This window comes from Bos taurus, chromosome 10 (assembly GCF_002263795.3).
Source record: "Bos taurus isolate L1 Dominette 01449 registration number 42190680 breed Hereford chromosome 10, ARS-UCD2.0, whole genome shotgun sequence".
Taxonomy (NCBI): Eukaryota; Metazoa; Chordata; class Mammalia; order Artiodactyla; family Bovidae; genus Bos; species Bos taurus.
In genome coordinates, this window is record NC_037337.1 from 75,016,516 (window position 1) to 75,043,101 (window position 26,586).

Below are 26,586 nucleotides of genomic sequence, written 5' to 3' on the forward strand. Positions count from 1 at the left end.
TACACACTATAGAAAACTCCCCACTGAGACACCTTAAGTGCTTATGTGGCCAGAGCTATAAATCTATGAAGGCTGAAAACCTGGGTCCCAAGTACGCTTCCCCAACTTAGTAGGAGCACATTCTTAATTAATGGTTATGATAGCTAGAAGACATCAATGGTATGCTAAAGACAGAGACTTGACTCTGTAATTCACAACGAATATTCACTTCAAGAATGCTTAAAATGGTAGCAATAAGAACAAAATATTTTTTGTTAATAGTTCAGTGGAGAAACTATTAGTGGAAGCGTGTCTGTGGGATATTGTTGTGGGGGGAAAAGTCAGGTATTTGAAAAACAAAAGCAACACAGTATAAACTAAAGAATATGGGCTTTAGAACAGGCAGAGATGGATTCAAACTAGGCTGTGACCCATAATTTATTTGGCATCCAGTTGTCTCACTCTCAGAACCTCAACCTCCTCATCAATGAAACGAAGATTATACTGCCTCATTTGCGGGTTGTTGATATTTAATTCAATTAATTATATGTAAACTATGTTGAATAACATGGATATAAAATAGACTTTCAAAATGGTAGCTCTTCTCATGAATCACAGGAAGATACTGTCTCAGTTTCTCTTATTTATGAAAATACTTTTATCTGAGAACAAAGTGACACTGATGAGAAATACACCTGACCTGACATTCAAGTTATTGACACCATTCATCAATTACAGAAGGGCAGGAAATATTTTTTAAAAAGAAGCAAACAAAAAACCTGACACACATTATAACAAGGAACAGGTTATTAAGGGAAGAAGTCATTTGATTTAACTCACATACCTACAGAGGCAGGTGCACAATTCCTGGGTCCCATTAAAAAATAGCACAAGTTTTCTGCTCTACTTCTATGCCTGTCAGAGATAGACATGCTACTATATACACTTGGCTCTCATAACCAATGTGTGTGTGTGTGTGTGTGTGCGCCCAGACACGTGTGATATGCATGTGCTCAGATGTTTGAAAGAGAAAAAAAGATGATAGAGCTTTGTGATTAACACATTTTGAAGAACTGAAGTTTATTTTGTCTTTATTACCCCTCTTTGAGGGATGCAATCATTTACATTACATGTATATCACTTGGTTATTTAATACTAATCCCTCCCATGTGTTTTGAAGGGAAAACCACTGCCCCTTTTTCCCACAAGAATACTATAAACATCAGATGAGATAATGTATAAACAACAATACTTAGAGGAGGACAGTGACAAATAATATCTGCCCTGAGGACTGTAAGCACAGATCCAGGTTGTGGTAAGTTTGTAGTATGTGGGAAGATTCTAAAACTGGCAAAATGTATATTGGGAAGATTTAATAAGATATGAGTTTCAAATATCCACCAGGCAGCCTTGTAGAAGAGGCATTTGTCACTGGAAAAGGTAGAGCACAGAGTGAAGAGACATATTTCTGTGTAATAATAGACAGGACTCCAATCTCCCTAATGAAGGAGCAGGTGCTCTGTTTATCTCATACTTGGCACCAGTCTTCCAGGTTAATCATTACCTTAAATCTCAATCTCTTATAACATTCACACTCGCCTGTCAGCTCCTTGAGCATAAAGACTGTGTTATTCAGGCCTCGTGTTCTCTACAGCTCTTTACATTTTGTCTTTCAGGTTGTGGATGCTCAATAACTATTTGTTAACAAAATATAAACTGAAACTGCTTCTCAAATATAAATCAAATGTTGTGACACTAGCACGAATATGACTCCCGCAGTCTTATCCCCTCTTAGAACCCTGAGTAGAGAATTATATTGATTTGCTTATGCTCCTTTCTATGTTGATGCAGTATAGATGTTAATTTGCCACTTGGATTGATTTTTTTTCTCTATGTTAACTAGCAGGAAGGTTCTATTTAAGGGGTTGGTGGAAGGGAAGGCTTGTTATTTCAAAATACTTCACTGCAGACAGGCAATCATCTTAGATGAAATTCCTTAAGTGCAATTATCCAAACGTCTATTTCATTCTTGGCAATAAAAGAGTCCTCACCAATGTCCAATGACCTATAAATCAGAGCTAGAAGAATTCTTTATGCAAATTAAATTTGTGCCACACTCATCAATAAAAAAGAAAACAGCAAGAAGATTAAATTTGTAGCAGCCACACAAAATAAAGGATTCCTGTATCTATTTGTAGGATATGTCAGTATGGCTTATTATTTTTGAGATAGTGTACTTTGAAAGAATTAATGAGAAATGAGCTTTATGAATTGATTATTAAATGAGAGGGAGGGGGTAAAGAGAGTCAGGAATATAAACTAGGCAACCAGTTTGATTAAACTTAGAAGCTTTAAAAGACTCACATAATAAACTAAGAGACACTGATATTAATTTTACAGCAGTATTATAAACCCCAGGAATTAACTAATTATAGCACAGTTTGTTTCTCCTCAGGTCCACTTTTCATTTTACATTTAAATAATAGATATTCAAACCTTTATCCATGTATTCAGGGTTTTTATCACTCCTTTAAAAAGTAAGCAAAATAAAAAGAAGGGGAAGATTACGTCACTTTACATTGATGGGAATGTACTACTACAAAATAAAATCACTATACCACTCTTTAACTAATAGAATATAATATATTAACCCTCTAGAGGCTAGTAAGTGGAAATGGATCCAGACAACTTACCCGTTTTCTTAGATTGCAAGTGAGAGTGAGATTCCTTGAGAACGAGTTTGCAAAAGCTGTATAAAAGTCCAGGACTTTAAGCAAGGCTTCTCGCTTGATGATGTGGAGGTCACAGTATGTCAGTGCTCGGACGTTGGCACACGCGTGAGCAAGGGTAGTTTCCTTCCAGAAGATGTCTCCAAACACATCCCCTTTCCCTGGAAAATAGTTAAGATACATACATTCAAGTATCTACACTAGTTTTTTTTATCCTCGTCATGTTCTTTTTTCTAAATCAGTTTCATGTGTTACTGATCACAGAACATAATTTAAGGTCTAAGTATGCAACACCGCATGTGTACATACAACAACGTACAACACTTTGATATAATATGTAAAGTAACATCATCCTAGATTCAGTCTTTGATGGAAATCTAGAGTGACGTGAATAAATGAAATCCAACAGAGAAGCCAAGAACCTCATTTTAAGAAATAGTTTCATTACTTTCTGCCGCCTTAACTTTTCCCATTCTCACTAAAAGAAGCAAAGGTGACTTCTCAGTTTCATCTTTTCTTCTGCTCCTTCTGGTAGAAATGACAGTAAAATGCAATATGCAAGAACCTCCTGTTATAGCTTTACAAATCTGGAACTGACTCGACACGTATTAAGCATAAATTATTCAGCACCTAGGGCTTGTGCTGGAGGCAAACAAAAGCTCACCAAGACTGATTCTCCAAGGATGCCTCTCCCTCTTCACACAGCTAAACCTCATGGGCAACTTCAGAGCCCCTGGAGAGAGCTCCAGTTCACAATCACGGAGCCTAAGAAACTAGGCTGGGTAAAACACAGAGGCCCAGATTTGCTATGCCATAAACAGTTCCATGAAGAGTGCTGCACTGTAGTCAAATGTGGATGTTAAAATAATAGAACACAGAAATCAACTGTTTACTTCAGAGCAACACCCACTGGTGATCTGAAATCAACAGTTCACCATCCTGAGTCAGGAGTACTCAGTTGCCCAAACACAGGGAAACAAGGAAGCATCAGAATAAGTGCTAAAAGGTTTTCCTGCTGAGGCAGTTCCATAAGTGCCCCCGGCTTGTGAAGGGCCATCAACTGTGTTCTCCATTCTTCTGCAGGAAAGAGAAAGTTTTAAAGTGGAAAAGATGGGGAATATATCCAGGAAGGGAAAAAAAAATCTTTCTACAGTCACTCTTCCAAAGATTTATTCCTTATGTACCCTAACCACAGAGATAAGTGAAGATTAAAAAGCTCTTATCATGAAGTTTAAAGTTAGAACTGACAGGAACTAAGGAAGAAGAAAGATGCCTTATAACACTTCAGGTGTCAGACCAGCAGAGAGAAAAGATAGCATGCAACCAGATAAAAATAAGAGAAAAAGAGAGAGCGAGAATAAGAGAGACAGAAAGAGAGGCTGAGGTTAAGTGAGATTATGGATTCTTTGACCACCCCACACAGAAAGTTTGGAAATCCTTATAGAACCTAGAGCCACTCTGGGATGGAGAGAGAAAACATATATATCACTGAGGGGGTAGTTAAAACCACTATGTGATAAAATGATCATCATAAAACAACCATAATAGGTATTTAATAAATATTGAGCAGTCTCATTTGTTTCCAGATTCTCGCAACACTTCCTTTTTAGTTAGTGATGATGACCTTTTAAGCTGCTGATGACAGCTTAACTGTATGACAGTCATATATTTGTTCAAGGAAAGATTAGGGACCTGAGAGCCAAATAAGATGTCTGGGGTGATACAGCATCAAAACAATCCAGGGAGACTTTAGCCATAGAAATTTAAAAGATAAACCTTACCTCCCATCAACACAGATGAATTTTAGAGCTCCATTTTCTTTAAACTAGCAATTCCAATTATAGGTATTTATTCCAATTGCATTATCTGAAGTACCGAGTTCACTGAAGTGATATTTATAATTGCCAGAAAGGGTATAAACAAGATAAATGTGAGTAAAACTAAATAAATAAATAAATAAAAAAGAAAGGCCTATGGTCAAAGAAATGTACTTTTCCCTCTTTAAAATGATGATTTATTAAGTAAATATTGATTTCCTTAATGCAAATAAAGTTTATATGAAGTTTAAAAAAAATAAAATAAATAAATAAATAACTGATGGATTATTATGCAGCCACTAAATATCATAACTTTTTTAAGTGACAGCGAATTTGCCTCAACACTGGAGTCAGTGTGTCAGTCTCATAAAAATGACAGAGAAATGTTCACATTATGTGAAATAATAAAAGCAGAATATTAAATCATACATACAGTACTATCTCATTTTAGGCACCCTCTTCTTCCCAGAAACACACACAAAGCAAATGTATCAAATAGTAGGTTTTCTTGTAAAAGGATAATTGTTGTTGTTCAGTCGCAAAGTCGTGTCCCACTCTTTGTGACCCCATGAACTGCAGCACGCCAGGCTTCCCTGTCCTTTACTAGCCCACTCTGGCACTCTTGCCTGGAGGGTCCCCTGGATCGAGGAGCCTGGTGGGCTGCAGTCCATGGGGTCGCTGGGAGTCGAACACGACTGGGCATCTTCACTTTCACTTTTCACTTTCATGCATTAGAGAAGGAAATGGCAACCCACTCCAGTGTTCTTGCCTGCAGAATCCCAGGGACAGTGGAGCCTGAGGGGCTGCCGTCTATGGGATTGCACAGAGTTGGACACGACTGAAGTTACTTAGCAGCACGTTTACTCAGACTAATATCCATCAAGTCAGTGATGTCATCCAACCACCTCATTCTCTGTGGCTCCCTTCTCATCTTACTCTCAATCTTTTCCAGCATCAGGAAAAGAGTTGGCTCTTCACATCAAGATAATGGATCAGTTTTACTACATCTTTTAATTTTTTAACCAGAAGAAATCAACTATTATATTATTATAGTCCCCAGTGTTATGGAAATAACAGGACTTTTAAAGGGCTGCTTTGAGCCACTATTATGATTCCTTTTCCCCTCTTGTCATTGTTACTCTTTCTATACTGGGTTTTACATTGAAGAGAGACAAATGATTACATTTCTTTCTGAATCATTTCTGAAATGTTTTCTCAAGTTATCACTTATAATACAAGCTCTGACCTATTTATAAATATTCATTAATTTTCAACTATTTGATTTTCATGTATAGCAACAACAATAACTATTAGTGTCTTTGACTCAGTAATTTTGCTTCTGGGACTCAATCAAAAGATTTAAAACAAACGCATATAATATCCACTGCAGTGCTATTAATTATAACCTCAGATTGGCAAAAATAAATAAAAATATCCAAAGAACAGAAATCTATAGCTATGTATATATTAATTCATAAGAATTAAAACTAGTTTCAGAAATTCCATGCAAAAGTGCACATCTCATAATGTTAAGTAAAAAATAAAGATACAATTATGGTTACAGCTATAGTAAAGTACACAAAAATTAAACTGAAACTTCAGTAGAATTTTCTATTAAAAGTCTATCTCTTGACACTTCTCCAAAGAAGACATACAGATGGCCAATAAACACATGAAAAGATCTCAACATCACTCATTATTCAGTTCAGTTCAGTTACTCAGTCGTGTTCGACTCTGCGACCCCATGAACCACAGTACCCCAGGCCTCCCTGTCCATCACCAACTCCCGGAGTCCACCCAAACCCATGTCCTTTGAGTCAGTGGTGCCATCCAACCATCTCATCCTCTGTCGTCCCTTCTCCTCCTGCCCTCAATCTTTCCCAGCATCAGGGTCTTTTCAAATGAGTCAACTCTTTGCATCAGGTGGCCAAAGTCATTATTAGAGAAATGTAAATCAAAACTACAGTGAGATACACATCACGCCAGTCATAATGGCCATCAGCAATAAAATCTACAAACAATAAATTCTAAAGAGGACATGGAGGAAAGGGAACCCTCTTGCACTGTTAGTGGAATGTAAATTGATAAAGCCACTATGGAGAACAGAATGGAGATTCCTGAAAAAACTAAACCTAAAACTACCATATGACCCAGGCATCCCAACTGCTGAGATATATGCTGGGTGTATATGCTGAGAAAAACAGGAATTCAAAAAGACACAGGTACCACAGTGTTCATTGCAGCACTATTTACAATAACCAGGACATAGAAGCAACCTAGATGTCTATCAACAGATGAATAAATAAAAGTATGGTACATATATATAATGGAATATTACTCAGCCATAAAAAGGAACAAATTTTAGTCAGTTGTAGTGAGCTGGAAAAACCTAGAGCCTGTAATACAGAGTGAAGTAAGACAGAAAGATAAAAATAAATAGAATATATTAAAGCATATATATGGAATCTAGAAAAATAGTACTCATGAAACTATTTGCAAGGAAGAAGGAATAGAGAAACAGATATAGAGGACAGACTTGTGGACACAGAGGGGGAAGGAAAGGGTGGAATGAACTGAGAAAGTAGCTTTGACATATATATACTATCATGTGTAAAAATAGCTAGCTAGTGGGAAGCCGCTATGTAACAGAGGGAGGCAACCTGGCACTCTGTGATGACCTGGAGGGGAGGAAGAGGGGTGGGGTGCAAGGGACGCTCAAGAGGGAGGAGATATAAATATATAGTTATGACTGATTCATGATGTTATACAGCAGAAAACAACACAACATTGTAAAGCAATTATCCTCCAATAAAACTTCTGCTGCTGCTGCTAAGTCACTTCAGTCATGTCCAACTCTGTGCAACCCCAGAGACGGCAGCCCACCAGGCTCCCCCGTCCCTGGAATTCTCCAGGCAAGAACACTGGAGTGGGTTGCCATTTCCTATTCCTTAATTTCTTATAGAAGAATAACCTTGATGGACACAAAATTATTATGTTTTATTATTTTATGTTAGTCTATATGGTATATTATAGGTTACTATTATTTATCAATTGATAATAAATTGTGTTAAAAATCAAAAGGGAGATAAGACAAAATAAAATGCACATAACTATTATAAAAATTGGCTTCAAGTGATACATTTATTGTTTTTCTTCTCTCTACTTTTTATTTTCTAAATTTTTTTCTAATGAATTTTTTATTTAAAAATAACAAATTATTTTCACAGATGTTTTTCCTTATACTTTTTAGTGGGACTGAATTAATAAAGTAGGTACATATATCTGAAGAACAGTAAATAAATATCCAGTAATAAATAAATGTATCATCAATAGATAAAAGATATTCAATATATACATAAATTTCCCCTGCCAATATAGATCATTTTAAATTGTGGAGGTATTCAAATGTCTGTTATATGTTTTATTTTACCTAAATTGATGAAATTAAAATTCTCAACATATTTCTATCAACATTTTAAAATTTAAATTCTTTATCTTTTTTAGTATCATGGGGAAACAAAAAGTCTATGAGGCTGAAAAGTAACACGGGAAGTTAACTGACTCAACCAAAGTAAAATTACCCTCTGGTCCTCTCCCTAAAAAATGTCTAGAGAAGCATAGCAATATTAATAAATATAGATTATCCTGCTCCAAACATGAGAATTCATGTTACATATAAGCAATACTGATTGTTTTATAATACAGAATTTCCATTAGGATATACAATATATCAATCAGACATTAATCAAACTATTTTTCTTTATCCAGTTTTCCATATCACCTAATAGTCACTCAATTCACAACTTTTAAGGCACTTGTGGGAAGATGGTTGTCACATAACTAATAAATTTACAACCTGATTAATGTTCCTCAGGAAATATCATGCACATTTACGCTGAATAACATGCAGGAATCACAGCACTGAAGACACAGGGTTATGTATGGACTGTCAAATAGAAAAGCGCCCTTTTTTCATCACAAAGGCTTTGCATACTTTTAGAACTGGGAAATCCTGTTCATCCTCTTAACTACAGAATATTTGATGTTAGTTTTTAGGTCAGCTCCCACTGGGTGCAAATAGTTTCAGCTATAAACATTTTAGAGTTTGAGAAAACTAACCTTCCCCCAAAGTGCTAAAATTAGTAGAAAAGCTCACACTCGACATGAAAGTTGTTGTTTGGTCTACTTATATTTTCTCAGTTCTTTGCATCAAGTCTTATGAAGCATTTCACTTCCAAGCCACAGGAAACTGGATTGTAAAATAGAAGAAGATATTAACAATTCATATAGCAGAAAACTGGAAAATTTAAGACAAAATAGAGTCAAATAGTTACAACATAATTAAAGGAGTAATACAGATCATAGTATACCAGTCCCCTGAGGTGCTGACTTTACAGTGTTTTTATTTTAATGTGAAACACATCATTTGATGAGTTAATGATATAGATAAAATGAATTCATATAAATTATCTCAGTTATTCATCAATGAGTACAGCGATCCACTATAGCCAATGAATTCCTAAAAATAGAGTGCTTGAGGCTTACTTAGGTAGTTTTCTGTGACTATATGTGATACAGGGATAGCTCTATTTAACAATTCTTCTATAGAATGGACTTAATTCACCTATTTACTTTTATTAGTCAGCTCTTCACTATAACAGATTGTTGTAGTCGGCTCATAAACTTTATTGTAAATTCATATGCACAAAAATTCATTTATAAATTAACAAAGCTAAGAGTTGTTAAATTGTGTGATTTTAAATTGACTTTGACTTTATAAATAGCAAATGTCATAAAGAAATATTTTGAAGGAAAAGAACATGATGAGCACTAAAACTTAAAGCTTATATAGGTGTGTTAGAATAGAGTTTTTGAAACATTTAGAACTGATGCCTGCCGGTCTTTAGTGATTGATCTTCAAAGTTATCTTGTTGAAAAATTATAACAGATGCAAATCTGACACCTTGAGAGAAGCAAATAATTCTTCTCTACCTAAAAACTACTGATTTAGCTTGTGAATTTTTATTGACATGCACAAAGAATGAGCCAAATAGTTCTCATTAAGTGGATGTATAAAAACAGAAAGTATTCTGATGAATAAGTGAAGGACAATGGTGGCTACCTTTGCAGAGGTAGACGATGTGGTAATAAGCAGGTTGATAATCCTGAATTTGGCACTATTATTATTAAGAACAAATTTGTTGTATACAGAAATCTAAACATGTGTCCAAATCAAGAAAGTTAGTAGCACATTATTTTTTAAAAAGTCTAAGAAAGAGACTAAATTAAAATGTAGTTAAGTCTTAAAATTCTATTTTCTCTTTCAAAGAAAGCATTCAGAGTTGAGACTTATTATAATTTCATACTATAACTAAGTCTTATAACTTTCACATCTGTCAAATGGGAGAAATGATGGCTGTCCACTTCACCCCATTCAGTGAATGCATCCAGCATCCTAACCCTAACTCTAGCACTACACTTAAGTTAGAACATGTGTTTTATACCATGGGGGGAAAAACATGCAGAAAATAGAACTCCTGCTCTCAAGAATTTTTAAGTATATAATACGAGAGACACGTCCAAAAAATATAGGAAAAGATAAGTACTGTAGGATCAGGAATGACAAAGTACATACGAGAAAATGTTTATTTTTAATTCAAGGGAGTTTCGTTAAGACCTTACAAGTAAAACAGTGTTTGAGTTTAATCACAGTGGAGTCTTTGAGAGAAGAGCAGTATTTTTTTGTGAAAGAGCAGCATGAACATGATCTGCCCAGGGCATGATAAGCAGTGTTACCCCAATACTGGAAACCTATGGGATGTAGAGAGAAGGCCATGTCTAGAGGGAAAAAAGAGCATCCAAGAGGGAGAAACTTTAGTGCTGTGCAACAGTCTGCTTCACCCTGTTTGAAAGAGAGAACCACCAGAAGTGTTTCAAGTAAAGACAGTCATGGCCTATTCAGTGCTTTAGTACCAGAACTAGCGATGGTATGAAGAGTGTCAAAGGAAGTACCGTTACATCACTGTGAGACAACCGTATGATATTTCAGAGATTACAGATGCATGACTTCACCTTGCCTCACAATCACCTCATCACAAGTTAAGACAGTGACAAGATTAAAGAGGAAAGAAAGATATAAAGGACTTGATAGTAGAAAACAAAAGCTCCATGATTTGTCTATTGACTCGAGTGAGATCGAGGGAGTAACATATTTAAAATACTCTAAGAAGAAATATGAACCAAGAATTCCATACCCAGCAAAACTGATTTTCAAAAATAAAGGATGCAAACTATATCACTAATATAAAAGAACTCAGGGATTTTGCTCCTATGGATTTTTCCCAAGATTAGTGAATATCCTTTAGACAACTAAATTACCTAGAGAGACACTGATACAGATTAGTGGTAGCCCTAACTATATAGTTACTTGCAGAATTAAGACTAAATGAAGGTGAAAGGGAAAGGGTACAGTATGCTATGCTATAGGCTCTGAAAATATAGAGCTAGAATGGCTGCTAAAAATAATGATGGGTGGGGAAGAATGGGAAAACAAGCATATGCAAAAATCTTTATATGTATTTTCAGTAATTATACTGGTGGTAATGGCATTAGTATTGTTATTCTGAGGTTGCTATATTTGTAATGTCACATAAAGCAATGGAACATTTATGCAATACTTTAATTTGATCATCCCCAGCAGTCTCAAATATGGAAGAAGTAGTTGAAGATGTAATATAGAAGCGAATAAATAAAGCCCTAGTATACTGAATTTTAGTTAAATATAATCTGTATTAACTCATTAGAAATTTTATTTTTATTCATCTATATATATATATGGGTATATATACACATATATACAGAGACACAGACACAGATATATCTTTCTCCTCATTCTATTTATTAAATGGACCAAGAAACAATGACTCAGTAGCTGTGAATATCTGTAGGACCAAAACTGTGAAATAAATTTCACAAAAATGAATTCAAGCTTCTTGGAGAAATGCCTGAGGTGTGAGGCAGAATTATACAAGATGAGGATCTGCTCATACTACATAGCAATGAAGTCATCAAAGACTACTGTATCAAAAAGACATAGGAGCCAACTTGAAGGGGCTCTAACTTGGCAAAGACAGGAAATTGGCACTTCAATAGTGGTCAAAACTGTAATGCACTAAAATTCATCATTTGTTTAAATTCATTAGTGCATAAAGATATTTTTAAGGAACTATCTAGGTACCCTTAAAGGACAAGAAACCAACTGGCTATCTTAAAAGTTGGTAAATAATGGAAAAATATTAAGTATATGTGCAGTCACCCCTATGTGAACTGCATGCTGCAGCTAAGTCACTTCAGTCGTGTCTGACTCTGCCATGGACGGCAGCCCACCAGGCTCCTCTGTCCCTGGGATTCTCCAGGCAAGAATACTGAAGTGGGTTGCCATTTCCTTCTCCTGTGAACTGCATACTGGGTAACCAAATAGTAGTTGAGAGGTAACTCTCTATAAAAGCATTCCAATCAAAAACAAAAATATAAACTAGAATACTTCCCTTTTGCAACTTCCAATGAGTTAATGGAGCTAGGCATTGAGTATTGACAGTTGCTAACAAAAAAAAAAAATACAGCTAGAGACAAAAATATGTGTCATCTGATGAAAGAACACTGACCCACTTATAATCTTGCGAAGGGATTGAACCTAAGTCTGATCAGGCCTCTGGATCCAGCTGCTAGTTGACAGGAAATAGAGAGGATGGAGAAACCTGCTAAATGACAGTCAGGATACAATCAGCAGAGTCCAGACTGTGGGAACTCTGCAGGACAAAGGGCTCAGGGTCTTCAGCAAATAATTATAAAGAAAGGGGTAAAGGAGGAACTTGTAGATTTAAATGATAGATCAAATTCAGAAATAGGTGAATTAAACTTGGTGTTTAGAATGGATCACAAGGTGTAACTTCTCCCGGGTGGATGGAGATTGTAAAAGGTCTTTCACTTGACCTGTGAAACCATTACAGGATCTTTGAACTACAGAGCTTCATTAGGTTATATGTGTTATACTTTATGAACCTGTTTTTTTGTTTACAAATTAAAAAATTCTAGTAGTTTTGACGTGCACCTACTCACTAACACCTCCACCTCCATATACCAAAAAGAAGACTGACTTCTCAATGCCATTCACAGAGCAAGTCAACCAACACCTACAATTTACTAGCTTTGATCTCCTTAGTGACAAAACAAAACCAACTGATTAAACTTGTAATTAGTTAAACTTTCAATTTCTTAAAGACAAAAGCACACTTGATACTTTTTGACAAAATATGAAATAATGGGCTTGGCTAAGGGAAGGCAGAGTAGAGGAGCACAGTGGGAGCAAGACATTGATATGTAGGCAGGTATAAGGAATCTAGAAAAATAAAGATGAAGCTTTCTATACATGGATGCCATGACTTCAGGAAAACAGAAGAGCAATGAGAAAAGAAAGACAAGCCTTCCAACTCTATCCAGAAACTGCTAGCACTTAAGGGAAGAGTGGAGGATTAAGCATAGGAACCGAGACAAGTCACAAGACCAGTACAAGTTTAAGGAGTGGAAAAATAGACTCCACATCTTCATGGAAGAAACTGAAAAGATTTGTAGCCATTCTTGCGATCATGATGCCTCCTCCACACTAATACCTACCAACTAGATGGACTCTGAAATTTTCCAATACCCACATGAAAGACAGAACTTAATATCCTCATCTTATGTTCTGAGGGCTCATGTCAGTTCTCCTCAGACCTAAACACCTTTATGGGGTAAACTAGTCTCTTGGAGGAGGGCCATATTTGTAGGCATTTAGTAGCTGATTAAACATCTTGCACCTGAGTAAAAAAAAAAAAAACAACTGTAAAGTGAAGTCACTCAGTCGTGTCCCACTCTTTGCGACCCCATGGACTATAACCCACCAGGCTCCTCCGTCCATGGGATTCTCCAGGCAAGAATACTGGAGTGGGTTGCCATTTCCTTCTCCAATGCATGAAAGTGAAAAGTCAAAGTGAAGTCGCTCAGTCGTGTTCGACTCTTCGCAACCCCATGGACTGTAGCCTACCAGGCTCCTCGCCCATGGGATTTTCCAGGCAAGAGTACTGGAGTGTGTTGCCCTTGCCTTCTCCTAACCTTTCAGTTCAGTTCAGTTGCTCAGTCGTGTCCGACTCTTTGCGACCCCATGAATTGCAGCACACCAGGCCTCCCTGTCCATTACCAACTCCCAGAGTTCACTGAGACTCACGTCCATTGAGTCAGTGATGCCATCCAGTCATCTCAACCTCTGTCGTCCCCTTCTCCTCCTGCCCCCAATCCCTCCCAGCATCAGAGTCTTTTCCAATGAGTCAATTCTTCGCATGAGGTGTACTGGAGTTTCAGCTTTAGCATCATTCCTTCCAAAGAAATCCCAGGGCTGATCTCCTTCAGGATGGATTGGTTGGATCTCCTTGCAGTCCAAGGGACTCTCAAGAGTCTTCTCCAACACCACAGTTCAAAAGCATCAACTCTTCGCACTCAGCTTCCTTCACAGTCCAACTCTTACATCCATACATGACCATTGGAAAAACCATAGCCTTGACTAGATGGATCTTTGTTGGCAAAGTAATGTCTCTGCTTTTCAATATGCTATCTGAGAACCTATTAAAGAGGTCCTTATCGCATATGACACAGAGACAAAAATGAGTAAGACCTTTCAAGTACTCACAACACAGTAGAAGAATAAACAAGTAAAAGACAGATGAAGAACCCTAGGCATGTAATGGAAGCCCAGAATAGAGGTATTTAGTCCAGACCAGGGAAAAAAGGGAGAGAGTAAAAGAAGATGAAGAAGCAAGAGTCAGACAAAAAGAGGAGAAAAGATGTTTTAAACAAAGAAGCAGTGTATGCAATAGCTTGCCAGGAAGAGAGAGCTTGGTGCTTAGAAAATTTCCTGTAATTCAATATGGTGAAAAGAGAGTAGGAATAGGGAATGGCACAAATCAGGCTGGAAAGCAGGGCACAGACCTGAACCGAAACGGCCTCACAGTCCAGGCTAAAAGTCATGTTTTTATCCTAAAGGGGCTAAAAAGCCAATCCTAACTAAAACTAAAAAGATATTTTATATTTTAGAAAAATTATTCTGATGACAGCATAACATAGAATTGGATTCAAGTTGACAACAGATAGCAAACAGATAGGACTTTCAGATGGTAGCCATGACCCAGAACCAAAATATTAAGAGCAGAGGTCATGGGAAAGGACATTCAGTTCAGTTCAGTCACTCAGTCATGTGCGAATCTGCAACCCCATGGACTGCAGCACTCCAGGCTTCCCTGTCTATCACCAACTCCCAGAGCTGAATCAAACCCATGTCCATCGAATCAGTGATATCATACAACCATCTCATCCTCTGATGTCCCCTACTCCTCCTGCCTTCAGTCTTTCCCAGTGTCAGGGTCTTTTCAAATGAGTCAGTTCTTCGTTTCAGGTGGCCAAAGCATCAGTCTTTCCAATGAATATTCAGGACTGATTTCATTTTAAGATCGACTGCTTTGAATCTGCAGTCTAAAGAACCCTTACGTGTCTTCTCCAAACACCACAATTCAAAAGCATCAATTCTTCGGTGACAGCTTTCAGTCCAACTCTCACATCCATACATGACTACTGGAAAAACCATAGCTTTGACTAGATGGACCTTTGTTGGCAAAGTAATGTCTCTACTTTGTAATCTGCTCTTGCAGTTGGTCATAGCTTTTCTTCCAAGAGCAGTGCAGTTCAGTTCAGTTGCTCAGTCATGTCTGACTTTTTGCGACCCCATGGACTGCAGCATGCCAGGCCTCCCTGTCCATCACCAACTCCCAAAGTTTGCTCAAATTCAAGTCCACTGAGTCAGTGATGCCATCCAACCATCTCATCCTCTGTTGTCCCCTTCTCTTCCTGTCCTCAATCTTTCCCAGCATCTGGGTCTTTTCAAATGAGTCACCTCTTCCCATCAGGTGGCCAAAGTATTGGAGTTTCAGCTTCAACATCAGTCCTTCCAATGAACACCCAGGACTGATTTCCTTTAGCACAGACTGGCTGGATCTCCTTTCAGTCCAAGGGACTCTCAGGAGTCTTCTCCAATACCACACAGTCAAAGGCTTTAGCATAGACAATAAAGCAGAAATAGATGTTTTTCTGGAACTCTCTTGCTTTTTCCATGATCCAGAGGATGTTGGCAATTTGATCTCTGGTTCCTCTGCCTTTTCTAAAACCAGCTTGGACACCTCGAAGTTCACGGTTCACATATTGCTGAAGCCTGGCTTGGAGAATTTTGAGCATTACTTTACTAGCATGTGAGATGAGTGCAATTGTGCAGTAGTTTGAGCATTCGTTGGCATTGCCTTTCTTTGGGATTGGAATGAAAACTGACCTTTTCCAGTCCTGTGGCCACTGCTGAGTTTTCCAAATTTGCCGGCATATTGAGTGCAGCACTTTCACAGCTTCATCTTTCAGGATTTGAAACAGCTCAACTGGAATTCTATCACCTCCACTAGCTTTGTTCATAGTGATGCTTTGAAGGCCCACTTGACTTCACATTCCAGGATGTCTGGCTCTAGGTGAGTGATCACATCATGGTGATTATCTGGATCATGAAGATCTTTTTTGTACAGTTCTTCTGTGTATTCTTGCCACCTCTTCTTAATATCTTCTGCTTCTGTTAGGTCCATACCATTTCTGCCCTTTACCGAGCCCATCTTTGCATGAAATGTTCCCTTGGTATCTCTAATTTTCTTGAAGAGATCTCTAGTCTTTCCCATTCTGTTGTTTTCCTCTATTTCTTTGCATTGATCACTGAGGAAGGCTTTCTTATCTCTCCTGTTTTATGACTGCAGTGATTTTGGAGCCCCAAAAATAAAGTCTGCCACTGTTTCCACAGTTTATCCATCTATTTGCCATGAGGTGATGGGACCAGATGCCATGATCTTAGATTTTGGAATGTTCAGTTTTAGGCAACTTTTTCACTCTCCTCTTTCACTTTCATAAGAGGCTTTTTAGTTCTTCTTTAATTTCTGCCATAAGGGTGGTGTCATCTGCATATCTGAGGTTATTGATATTTCTCCCAGCAATCTTGATTCCAGCTTGTACTTCCTCCTGCCCAGCGTTTCTCATGATATCCTCTGCATATAATTTAAATAAGCATGGTGATAGTATACAGCCTTGAAGTATTCCTTTTCTTATTTGGAACCAGTCTGTTGTTCCATGTCCAGTTCTAACTGTTGCCTCCTGACCTGCATATAGGTTTCTCAAAAGGCAGGTCAGGTGGTCTTGTATTCCCATCTCTTTCAGAATTTTCCACAGTTTGTTGTGATCCACACAGTCAAAGGCTTTGGCATAGCCAATAAAGCAGAAATAGATGTTTTTCTGGAACTCTCGGGCCTTTTTTTGATGATCCAGCAGATGTTGGCAATTTGATCTCTGGTTCCTCTGCCTTTTCTAAAACCAGCTTGTACACCTGGAAGTTCATGGGTCACATATTGTTGAAGCCTGGCTTGGAGAATTTTGAGCAATCCTTTACTAGCATGTGAGATGAGTGCAATTGTGTGGTAGTTTGAGCATTCTTTGGCATTGCCTTTCTATGGAGTTGGAATGAAAACTGACCTTTTTCAGTCTTGCGGCCACTGCTGAATTCACCCATTCCAGTCCAAATTTGCTGACATATTGTGTGTAGCACTTTCACAGCATCATCCTTTAGGATTTGAAATAGCTCAACTGTAATTCCATCACCTCTGCTAGCTGTGTTTACAGTGATGCTTCCTAAGGCCTACATGACTTCACATTCCAGGATGTCTGGCTCTAGGTGAGTGATTACATCATGGTGATTATATGGATTGTGAAGATCTTTTTTGTACAGTTCTTCTGTGTATTCTTGCCACCTCTTCTTAATATCTTCTGCTTCTGTTAGGTCCATACCATTTCTGCCCTTTACCGAGCCCATCTTTGCATGAAATGTTCCCTTTGTATCTCTAATTTTCTTGAAGAGATCTCTAGTCTTTCCCATTCTGTTGTTTTCCTCTATTTCTTTGCATTGATCACTGAGGAAGGCTTTCTAATCTCTCCTTGCTATTCTTTGGAACTCTGCATTCAAATGGGTATATCTCTCCTTTTCTCCTTTGCCTTTTGCTTCTCTTCTTTTCACAGCTATTTGTAAGGCCTCCTCAGACAGCCATTTTGGTTTTTTGCATTTCTTTTTCTTGGGAATGATCTTGATCCCTGTCTCCTGTACAATGTCACGAGCCTCTGTCCATAGTTCATCAGGAATTCTGTCTATCAGATCTAGTCCCTTAAATCTATTTCTCACTTCCACTGTATAATTGTTAGGGATTTGATTTAGGTCATACTTGAATGGCCCAGTGGTTTTTCATACTTTCTTCAATTTAAGTCTGAATTTGGCAATAAGGAGTTCATGATCTGAGCCACAGTCAGCTCCCAGTCTTGTTTTTTCTGACTGTATAGAGCTTCTCCATCTTTGGCTGCAAAGAATATAATCAATCTGATTTCAGTGTTGACCATCTGGTGATGTCTATGTGTAGAGTCTTCTCTTGTGTTTTTGGAAGAGGGTGTTTGCTATGACCAGTGTGTTCTCTTGGCAAAACTCTATTAGCCTTTGCCCTGCTTCATTCTGTACTCAAAGGTCAAATTTGCCTGTTACTCCAGGTGTTTCTTGACTTCCTACTTTTGTGTTCCAGTCCCCTATAATGAAAAGGACATCTTTTTTGGGTGTTAGTTCTAGAAGGTCTTGCAGGTCTTCATAGAACCATTCAACCTCAGCTTCTTCAGCATTACTGATCGGCGCATAGACTTGCATTACCATGATATTGAATGGTTTGCCTTGGGAAGGAACAGAGATCATTCTGTTGTTTTTTGAGATTGCATCCAAATACTGCATTTATAGACTCTTTTGTTGACTATGATGGCTACTCCATTTCTTCTAAGGGATTCTTGCCCACAGTAGTAGATATAATGGTCATCTGAGTTAAATTCACCCATTCCAGTCCATTTTAATTCACTGATTCCTAAAATGTTGACATTCACTCTTGCCATCTCCTGTTTGACCACTTCCATTTTGCCTTGATTCATGGACCTAACATTTCAGGTTCCTATGCAATATTGCTCTTTACAGCATCGGACCTTGCTTCCATCACCAGTCACTACCACACCTGGGTGTTGTTTTTGCTTTGGCTCCATCTCTTCATTCTTTCTGGAGTTATTTCTCCACTGATCTCCAGTAGTATATTGGGCAACTACCAACCTGGGGAGTTCATCTTTCAGTGTCCCATCTTTTTGCCTTTTCATACTGTTCATGGGGTACTCAAGGCAATAATACTGAAGTGGTTTGCCATTCCCTTCTCCAGTAGACCTCATTTTGTCAGAAATCCCCACCATGACCCATCCATCTTGGGTGGCCCTCCATAGAAAGTACATTACGTATAGGTTAAAGAGACACCAAGAAAATAGAATGAACAAGATCAGTTTTGAAGGATAGCAGGGAAAGGGTGTGAAGTTAAGTCTAAACTTTGTTTTGTTGTTTAGTCACTAAGTCATGTCCAACTCTTGGTGACCCCATGGACTGTAGCCCACCAGGTTCCTCTGTTCATGGGATTTCTTAGGCAAGAATAGTGGAGTGAGTTGCCATTTCCTTCTCCTCGATATCTTCCCAACCCAGAGATCAAACCCAGGTATCCAGCACTGGCAGCAGGACTTTTTTCCTTTCTTTTCTTCTTCTTTTTTTTTTTTTTTTTTACTGCTAAGGCAGCACAGAACCCCCTAAGTCTAAATTACCAGATAATAGACTATATTTTACCCTAAAATCTACATACTGAGGAATTCTAAAGTGTATAACATAAGCTATAGACAAACAATGTTTTACTCACTACTTAGAAAATTTAAAAGAAGACAGGCATGAGTTTTTTAAAGCAAATAACTGGTTTACTTTCATAAAAATGTCTAAATTAACTAAGCTCATCATCATCACAATATGTAGAGCAAATATACCTGGTTCACAGTACAGCATCTCAAAACAAAGAAATGTGGATACAAAGGAAAATAATTTTCTGGAGCTTGGGAAAAGCCCTTTAAAGAATTTAAGTGTGAAACACTTGACTTTCAACAAGTATATGGGAAGAAATCTAAGCCACAACACTAAAGTAACATTTTCACAGATTCTCAAAATAGAAGAATATTATTCATTCACATCTCAGGTTTCTGGGGTTTTTTTTGGGGGGGTGGGCGGGGGATAAAAATAAGAAGCAGATTTTGAGTTCTTATGTTTTCTTTGAGAGAAATTTTCAAATTCTTTGAAGAATTCATGTTTTCTTTGATAATTGACAAATGTTTATAAGAGATGAACTGATTCTAAATAACGATTCTAATTAAAATGGAGTCTTTACCCAGGTAATAGAAATTACAGTTTTCATATTGCTGTGTTGTGTTGTGTGTGTGCGCTCAGTCTTGCTCAACTCTCTGTGGACTCCATGGACTATAGACCACCAGGTTCCTAAGTCCATGGAGTTTTCCAGGCAAGGATACTTCAGTCAGGTTGCCATTTACTACTCCAGGGGATCTTCCTCACCCAGAGATTGAACGTATGTCTCCTGTATTGGAGGCAGATTCTTTATCACTGTGCCACCTGGGAAGCCATTTTATTTTATTAAGTTCATTTAATTCTGTCTCTTTCGTCTTCTCTTATGCCTTCTTCCTTCAATGGACTCTATGGGAGAGGGAGAGGGTGGGAAGATTTGGGAAAATGGCATTGAAACATGTAAAATATCATGTATGAAACAAGAAAAAAAAAAAAAAAAACATCTAGGCCTCTATTTAAACTCCACATAAATAAGCATGGTTCTCTTGGGAACTTAAAGTTACAGTTAACAGACTTAGATATAGATTGCCTTAGATTAATAATTCTAACCATATGATTTTAATAATCAGTGAAAAGAGAAAAGTCAAAATGTGAATGCAGCAAATCAACTATTTTACAAGATGGGTCTAAAGTTAGTGGGGAAATGACATTTGTATAGTCTCTATAAGGTACAGTATACTTTGTCAGACACTTAAAAGTAACCTGGCTATTTTAGGCATACCAATAAATCTGTTCACATTAAGTAATTACAGGGTAAAAACAAAAATGCAAGAAGATATTAAAGCACATACAATATTATGTATGCATCATGAACTTAATTTGGAATTCTTTGTGTTTTATAAAAAGTGGGAAGGTCAAAAGAAAAAAAAGTGGAGGTGTAAGAACTGAAAGAACTTCAATTTAGAAAAAGACATGAACTGCAATTATCTTCATGTGCCCTATTTAGAAAACATCTTGAAGCCACCTCTCCATGTTAAAAGAGAAGGTATTTATTGACTATATTTTTATCTTTCCATTAATTAGTTCTGCTTCAGAACTTATTCATTAAACACCTTAACACTTTTGACACCCTAAAGAATTATGGAGCTACCAAGAGACCGTTGAGAGGCAAAGATCCAAGGGAATGAACTGCACCTGGTTTTTGGATTCAGAGATTTTAATTAATTTTAAAATGACCTCACCTCTACTTTTCAACTGGCAAATAAATCAGCATAAGAGAGAGCAAGGCCTACTTATTTCTCCTATCAGATCAACTTAGACAAATCCATTTTTCTGAGGTATATGCAGATGGGGGAGGGGATGCTGTTTCTGTCTGACCCTTACAAGGGTTGTGATATAATAGAAAAGAGTTCAATGCTAAAAGTCACAATTCAGCTGAAGATATAGTAGTTACAAATATCTGTGTACCAAATAACACAGTAATAAACAGTATAAATAGCAAACTATGGGAAATACAAAGAGACATAGATACAACACATTAATAATAAAATAACACGTCACTCTCAGTTCCAGTATAGATCAAGAGGAAAAAAAATAAGTAAAGATACAGAAAACCTAATTAACTTACTCAATAAGATAGAAAACCTTGATATATGCCAAACTTCATGTGCTGATAACTTTTACAACTTTTCATTAAGTTTGCAATTATTTCAAAATTAGGCTACAAAAAAATTAGAAATAAGAAAAAAATAGGATTATAAAAAGAATGAACAGTCAGCACAGTGTCAGAAGTGATGTGGATGAGTTACTCCTTTTCCCTCCCTATCCTAAAACATAGTTAAACATCTTAAGTGTTAAATGAAAAATAAAAATCCTTTTTAGTTATGAAAGAAAGTATTGCTGGCTTAGAAAAGTCTGAAAACATGCATCCTGGGTGGAATTCACACTGTGAAGTCACACAACAGAGCTGGCGAGACAATCTACAAGTCAAGAAGCTGGTTCATTAAGAAAGATCCTTCTAGCAGGTTCCATACCCCTTAGATGAAGCACAGGTGGCAACAGACAAGCTTCAACAAGCTCATAGATGGAACCTATAAGCCATATGAGCACAAGAGCATATCTGGACCATGGCAGACACACTCCTTGGGGCATGTGGTGCAAACATCTCTCACATGTGACATCACACACTGTCTCCTGCAGAAATTCACTATGAGTCCACACTCCTACTCCACAATCTCCTCAGACTGCCTTCCTGCCAGATTGGTAGAAGGTGCAACACCAGGGCAGAGTTCTCAAAGTTTTTATCCACAACTATCTTGTCATTGATGATTCAAATCACAGACACCATGAGGATGTGACTTTGGCCAGCACAAGGCAATGGCAACCCACTCCAGTACTCTTGCCTGGAAAATCCCATGGACAGAGGAGCCTGGTAGGCTGCAGTCCATGGGGTCGCTAAGAGTTAGGCACGACTGAGCGACTTTACTTTCCCTTTTCACTTTCATGCATTGGAGAAGGAAATGGCAACCCACTCCACTGTTCTTGCCTGGAGAATCCCAGGAACGGAGGAGCCTAGTGGGCTGCCATCTATGGGGTCGCACAGAGTCGGACACGACTGAAGCGACTTAGCAGTAGCAGGGCACCTAGGCGACCCTGTGAGCCTCTCCAGCGTCATGCCTTCCCACACCCCGCCCCCGCACTTATCTCTTTCTTGGAAGATCACTTTCAGTGCAAAAATTTTTTTTTAAACAGAAACTTTTGATCGCCTTTTGGCTGAGCTAATCTTTGTTAGAGACCCACAGAATAAAGGGAAGAAAAATTGCCAGAGAGGTATACATGTAATTTAACTCATTAAACCAAGAGATGAAAAGTCTCTGAAATGTTCAGATTTTTGAGGAGGATAAACAAAAAGCATTCATTCAAAGAAATAAAATATGACAGATATATAATGAGACTGGACCAATACCCAGAGGCCCTGTGTTCATTTTTACTGTGTCATTGGGCAAAACTAGCTACCATTTTATTTTAAAATGAAAAGAAAATGCATTTTGTCTGTTTCACTGAGCAAATGATTCCAGCTTAGCAGACCTAGCCCAGAGGCACTGCACTCAGGGCTTTCTCAATCCATCTTTTTAGAAAAGAAACTAGCAAGGTGAAGCTGCAATGAAGAAAATGGGGCAAAACAAATGACAATGAGTGCACAGTCTAGGAAATTTATCACAACAGTACTCGTTTTATTATATTTGATGTCTGCTATACCACCCACCATTGACATGAACATGTAGGAAAAAATACGCCTGTTTTGGGCTTGTGTTTTAACATCTTCTTTAAGCAAACAAGAATTGTTGTAGTGTGTATATGCTACATTTTACCACAAAGGATTGTTCTAGTGAAAAGTACACTTTTTATGAAGTATTACATAACTCCTTTATGCTCCAGGAAACAAAGCAGAACACACACTAAGCAACATTAAACACACCCAGAGTGCTGATTCTAAGAGCTACATGCATTTTTCCAACCAAACAAAAAAATAAATAAAAATAGCTTCTAAAAGAAATTTACGCATAAATGTAATATTATTTCTCAACAGTTAAAGAAAGTTTTACAAACAATAGTGTTCAGTCATTTGCATCCTTGAACTAATTTTTGTAACCCTTACAAATTTACTGAACCTATTTTCTTAGGAAGAGTCATAGTTTCTCAATTCTCGATTCTGTCTTTTTCAGGTAATTGTGCTTTTTGAATCAATCCTTCATTTGGGGGCTGGATTTTGCTTTTGCAGTTTCTAAAATACACCAGTCAATCTTTTACTTATAAGAATAAGTAGCATTCAAGTTATGGTAGGTTGACCTCAGTAGCTAAAAAATCCAATAGCTTAAAAATTGAGCTCATTTTTCATGAGACAGAAGCCATGAAAAATGTGATCAAAAGAGAGCTGACATCCTACAATTCTAACTTATTTTACTTGAAAAAACACAAGAAATTATTCTCCTCTGGCCTCATTATTGCTTCCTTTTTTATCTATGTGGACTTCATGCTGCAGATATTTGATCAGAAAATGATCTAACATATCATTTAGCAATTTTTACCAAGATAAAGTATAAAATGGATTACACTGTCCCCAAACATGCAATTTTTTAAAAAAATTTTTCACTCACATGTACTGTCACTGCCTTTTTTCATTAGCACAACTATATCAGGTCTCTGAATTTTAGAACAAATTTATTACTAGCTGAATAATTTTTCTCACTCATAAATATAGATGGGTAGAACCAGCTTTAAAAACCTAAGTTTACTTGCATTGTGATCATTTCAATATAACAGGTCAAATTCAAATATCTCCTCATTACTTTCTGCTCATTACTTAGGTCCATTGCAAGCAAGCAGAAAGATCTGGGGAAAGATGATCTGTACTCAAGTACTAATTCTCAGGTAGCTAGCTGAACCAGCCACTGAACTGGTTGGCTGTTGTTGAATGTATAAAGCCTCAGTTTATACATCTCTAAAGGGAAGTGTTGATCTGCAAAGGTTCTGTTGTCCCTCTGAGACAAATACTGTAGGTTACTAACCTAACAATCATTTCACAAGCCATTTTCACACTTACCAACATGGAAGTTCAGTCACCCTAGGCTGTGATCACCTCTCGTTTAAAAGGCACTGTCGTATTGTTGCCAAAGAAAGTTTAATCAAACCCAGTGCAGCCCATTAAGCTATGACCAATACTAATGTTCCTTGCTGAAATGGCATTACTAGTTTTCACTGAGATTCATCATCTCATTAGTGACCCAATTTCCAAAGTCACCCAGCAAAGGAAATTTCTCTTAAGAAACCTGAGAAGTAAAAACCTCTAAAACTGTTACACGTTTGCTACTACATTAGGAAAGTTCACAGTACCTAAAATAGCCACCACCTCATCATCCTGGATGACTTCCAAGGATCCTGACACCACAAAGCAGAGGGCATCCACACTTTCTCCAGCATGGTAAATGAGGTCCCCAGGAGCACAGTGAATAGTTTGGAATTCTACTGCCAAGGCTCGCAGACACCCATCGCTGGCCAATCGAAAAGCAGGATGTTCATTAAAAACCTTCCGGTTTAGATGAACACAGATATCAGCTCTCATGTCCTTGGGACAGATGGAGAGGACCTGAAGAAAGTGAGAGATGAATAAGTAAGAAAAAAGAGAGAAAGACTATTTCCAACAAAAAGGAATCTGACAAATACTTATTGACTACGGCACAGTCTGCAAAATGCTGTATTGAGGAAAAAAGTAACAAGACACAGGTCTGCTCCGAAAGATCTAATAATCCAGTGAGATGGGCTGATGAGCATATGGGCTATTACAACACAGCACCATGTAGTGACTCTCTGAGTGGGTACGGATCTCATCATGGATCGAAGACAGTCTCAAGACAGCCGGGAACAGTCTCAGAAAACAATGTATTACAATGTCATCAAATAAATAAAATAGTTCATTAACTTTCATTTCAGTCTAGTTGCTACTTTATAATTATTTTCATAACTACTTCAAAATTCAGGATAACAGACCTTACTACATATTGGAAGTGGATTCATATTAACCAATTGCAAGACAACAAAATCAACAAAAGCATCATCGCATGTGTCATGCAACTTGACATGGCTGATAACAACTCCACTCTCCATATGTTTTCTTCACTCTGAAATATTTTTATTTTACTAATAAATTTATGTGCAGGGAGCAAAAGCGTATTCACCAGCCTTCTGTAAGGCTTAAAAAACTGGCAATGTCCATGCTGGCAGAGGTGGGCACTGCAGGCTGCATGGTAGCCCTTGCTCGTTCAGGTCTTTGACTCCTAAAGACTGCTGAGAGCAACAGCAGAATTCAAGCTCCAAGCACCATTTAGAAAGGGGACAAATGGCAGAAACATGCTTAAAGAGACAGAGGTATAGAAATTTTATTCCCTGTAGCTTTCAGACAAGGCAATTAAAGACCCAGATTAAAATGGACATATAATCACATTATCATCAGAGCATCATCGAGCAAGACATGATTATAGAAGTCAGGACAGTCCCTGTGAAAGGTGCATGTGCAAACTCAGAATCCCCTCCCAACTCCCTTGGTAAACTCTTCCTTATAATCAGAAATGTTTTTCTCTGATAGACTTTGAATCCCTTGAGCTGAAGTCTAAGTTGATTTGTCCTCATTAAATTATACCAAATAAGGTTTTCATATAAAATAGTTTTCTTTCCTATGCTAATTGCATTTTAACCTTTAAAAAATGACCTAAGGCCTGGAATATTCCTTTCACTTGGAGCTCACTATCCATGAAAAGCAGGTTGCGTCTGTGTGTAGAAGATGAGCCGTCGTAAATGTAAAAACCCTTAATTAAATTGTGCTTTCAATATCCATCCCCTTAACCTTTCCTAATACTGTGATATCATGTCACATCACTTCAGGATCTTTGCAGATTTTTTCTTACTCTTCTGAATTCCTATATGCAATAGTGATCAGCTCTCCTATCTTTCTGAAAGAGTTCATCTTTGAAAAAAGGAACATCTAACAGAACTATAGAAGCAATTGGCACTTTCCAGATCAGTTAGTTTCCATAACAATACAATGTTTTCTTTACTATATTAACTTTCAGTGACTCCTGAAAATATTAGTCTTTCAATGGGCACTTACTGAGCTTCTACTGTGAGGCATGTCACTGCATTAAATTCCTGGAACTAGAAGGGTAATATG

At 37.6% G+C, this 26,586-nt stretch overlaps 1 protein-coding gene across 1 annotated transcript in view; it reads right to left on the minus strand.

The window, feature by feature from the left end:
• Positions 1 to 26,586, minus strand: part of KCNH5 (potassium voltage-gated channel subfamily H member 5) — a 383,851-nt gene that overhangs the window by 76,052 nt on the left and 281,213 nt on the right. Inside the window, exons 9-10 of the mRNA NM_001192989.1 lie at positions 24,756 to 25,008; positions 2,673 to 2,869 (exon numbers count right to left, since the gene is read on the minus strand). Coding sequence (NP_001179918.1) covers positions 2,673 to 2,869; positions 24,756 to 25,008 — 450 coding nt within the window. The remainder of the gene's footprint in view (positions 1 to 2,672; positions 2,870 to 24,755; positions 25,009 to 26,586) is intronic.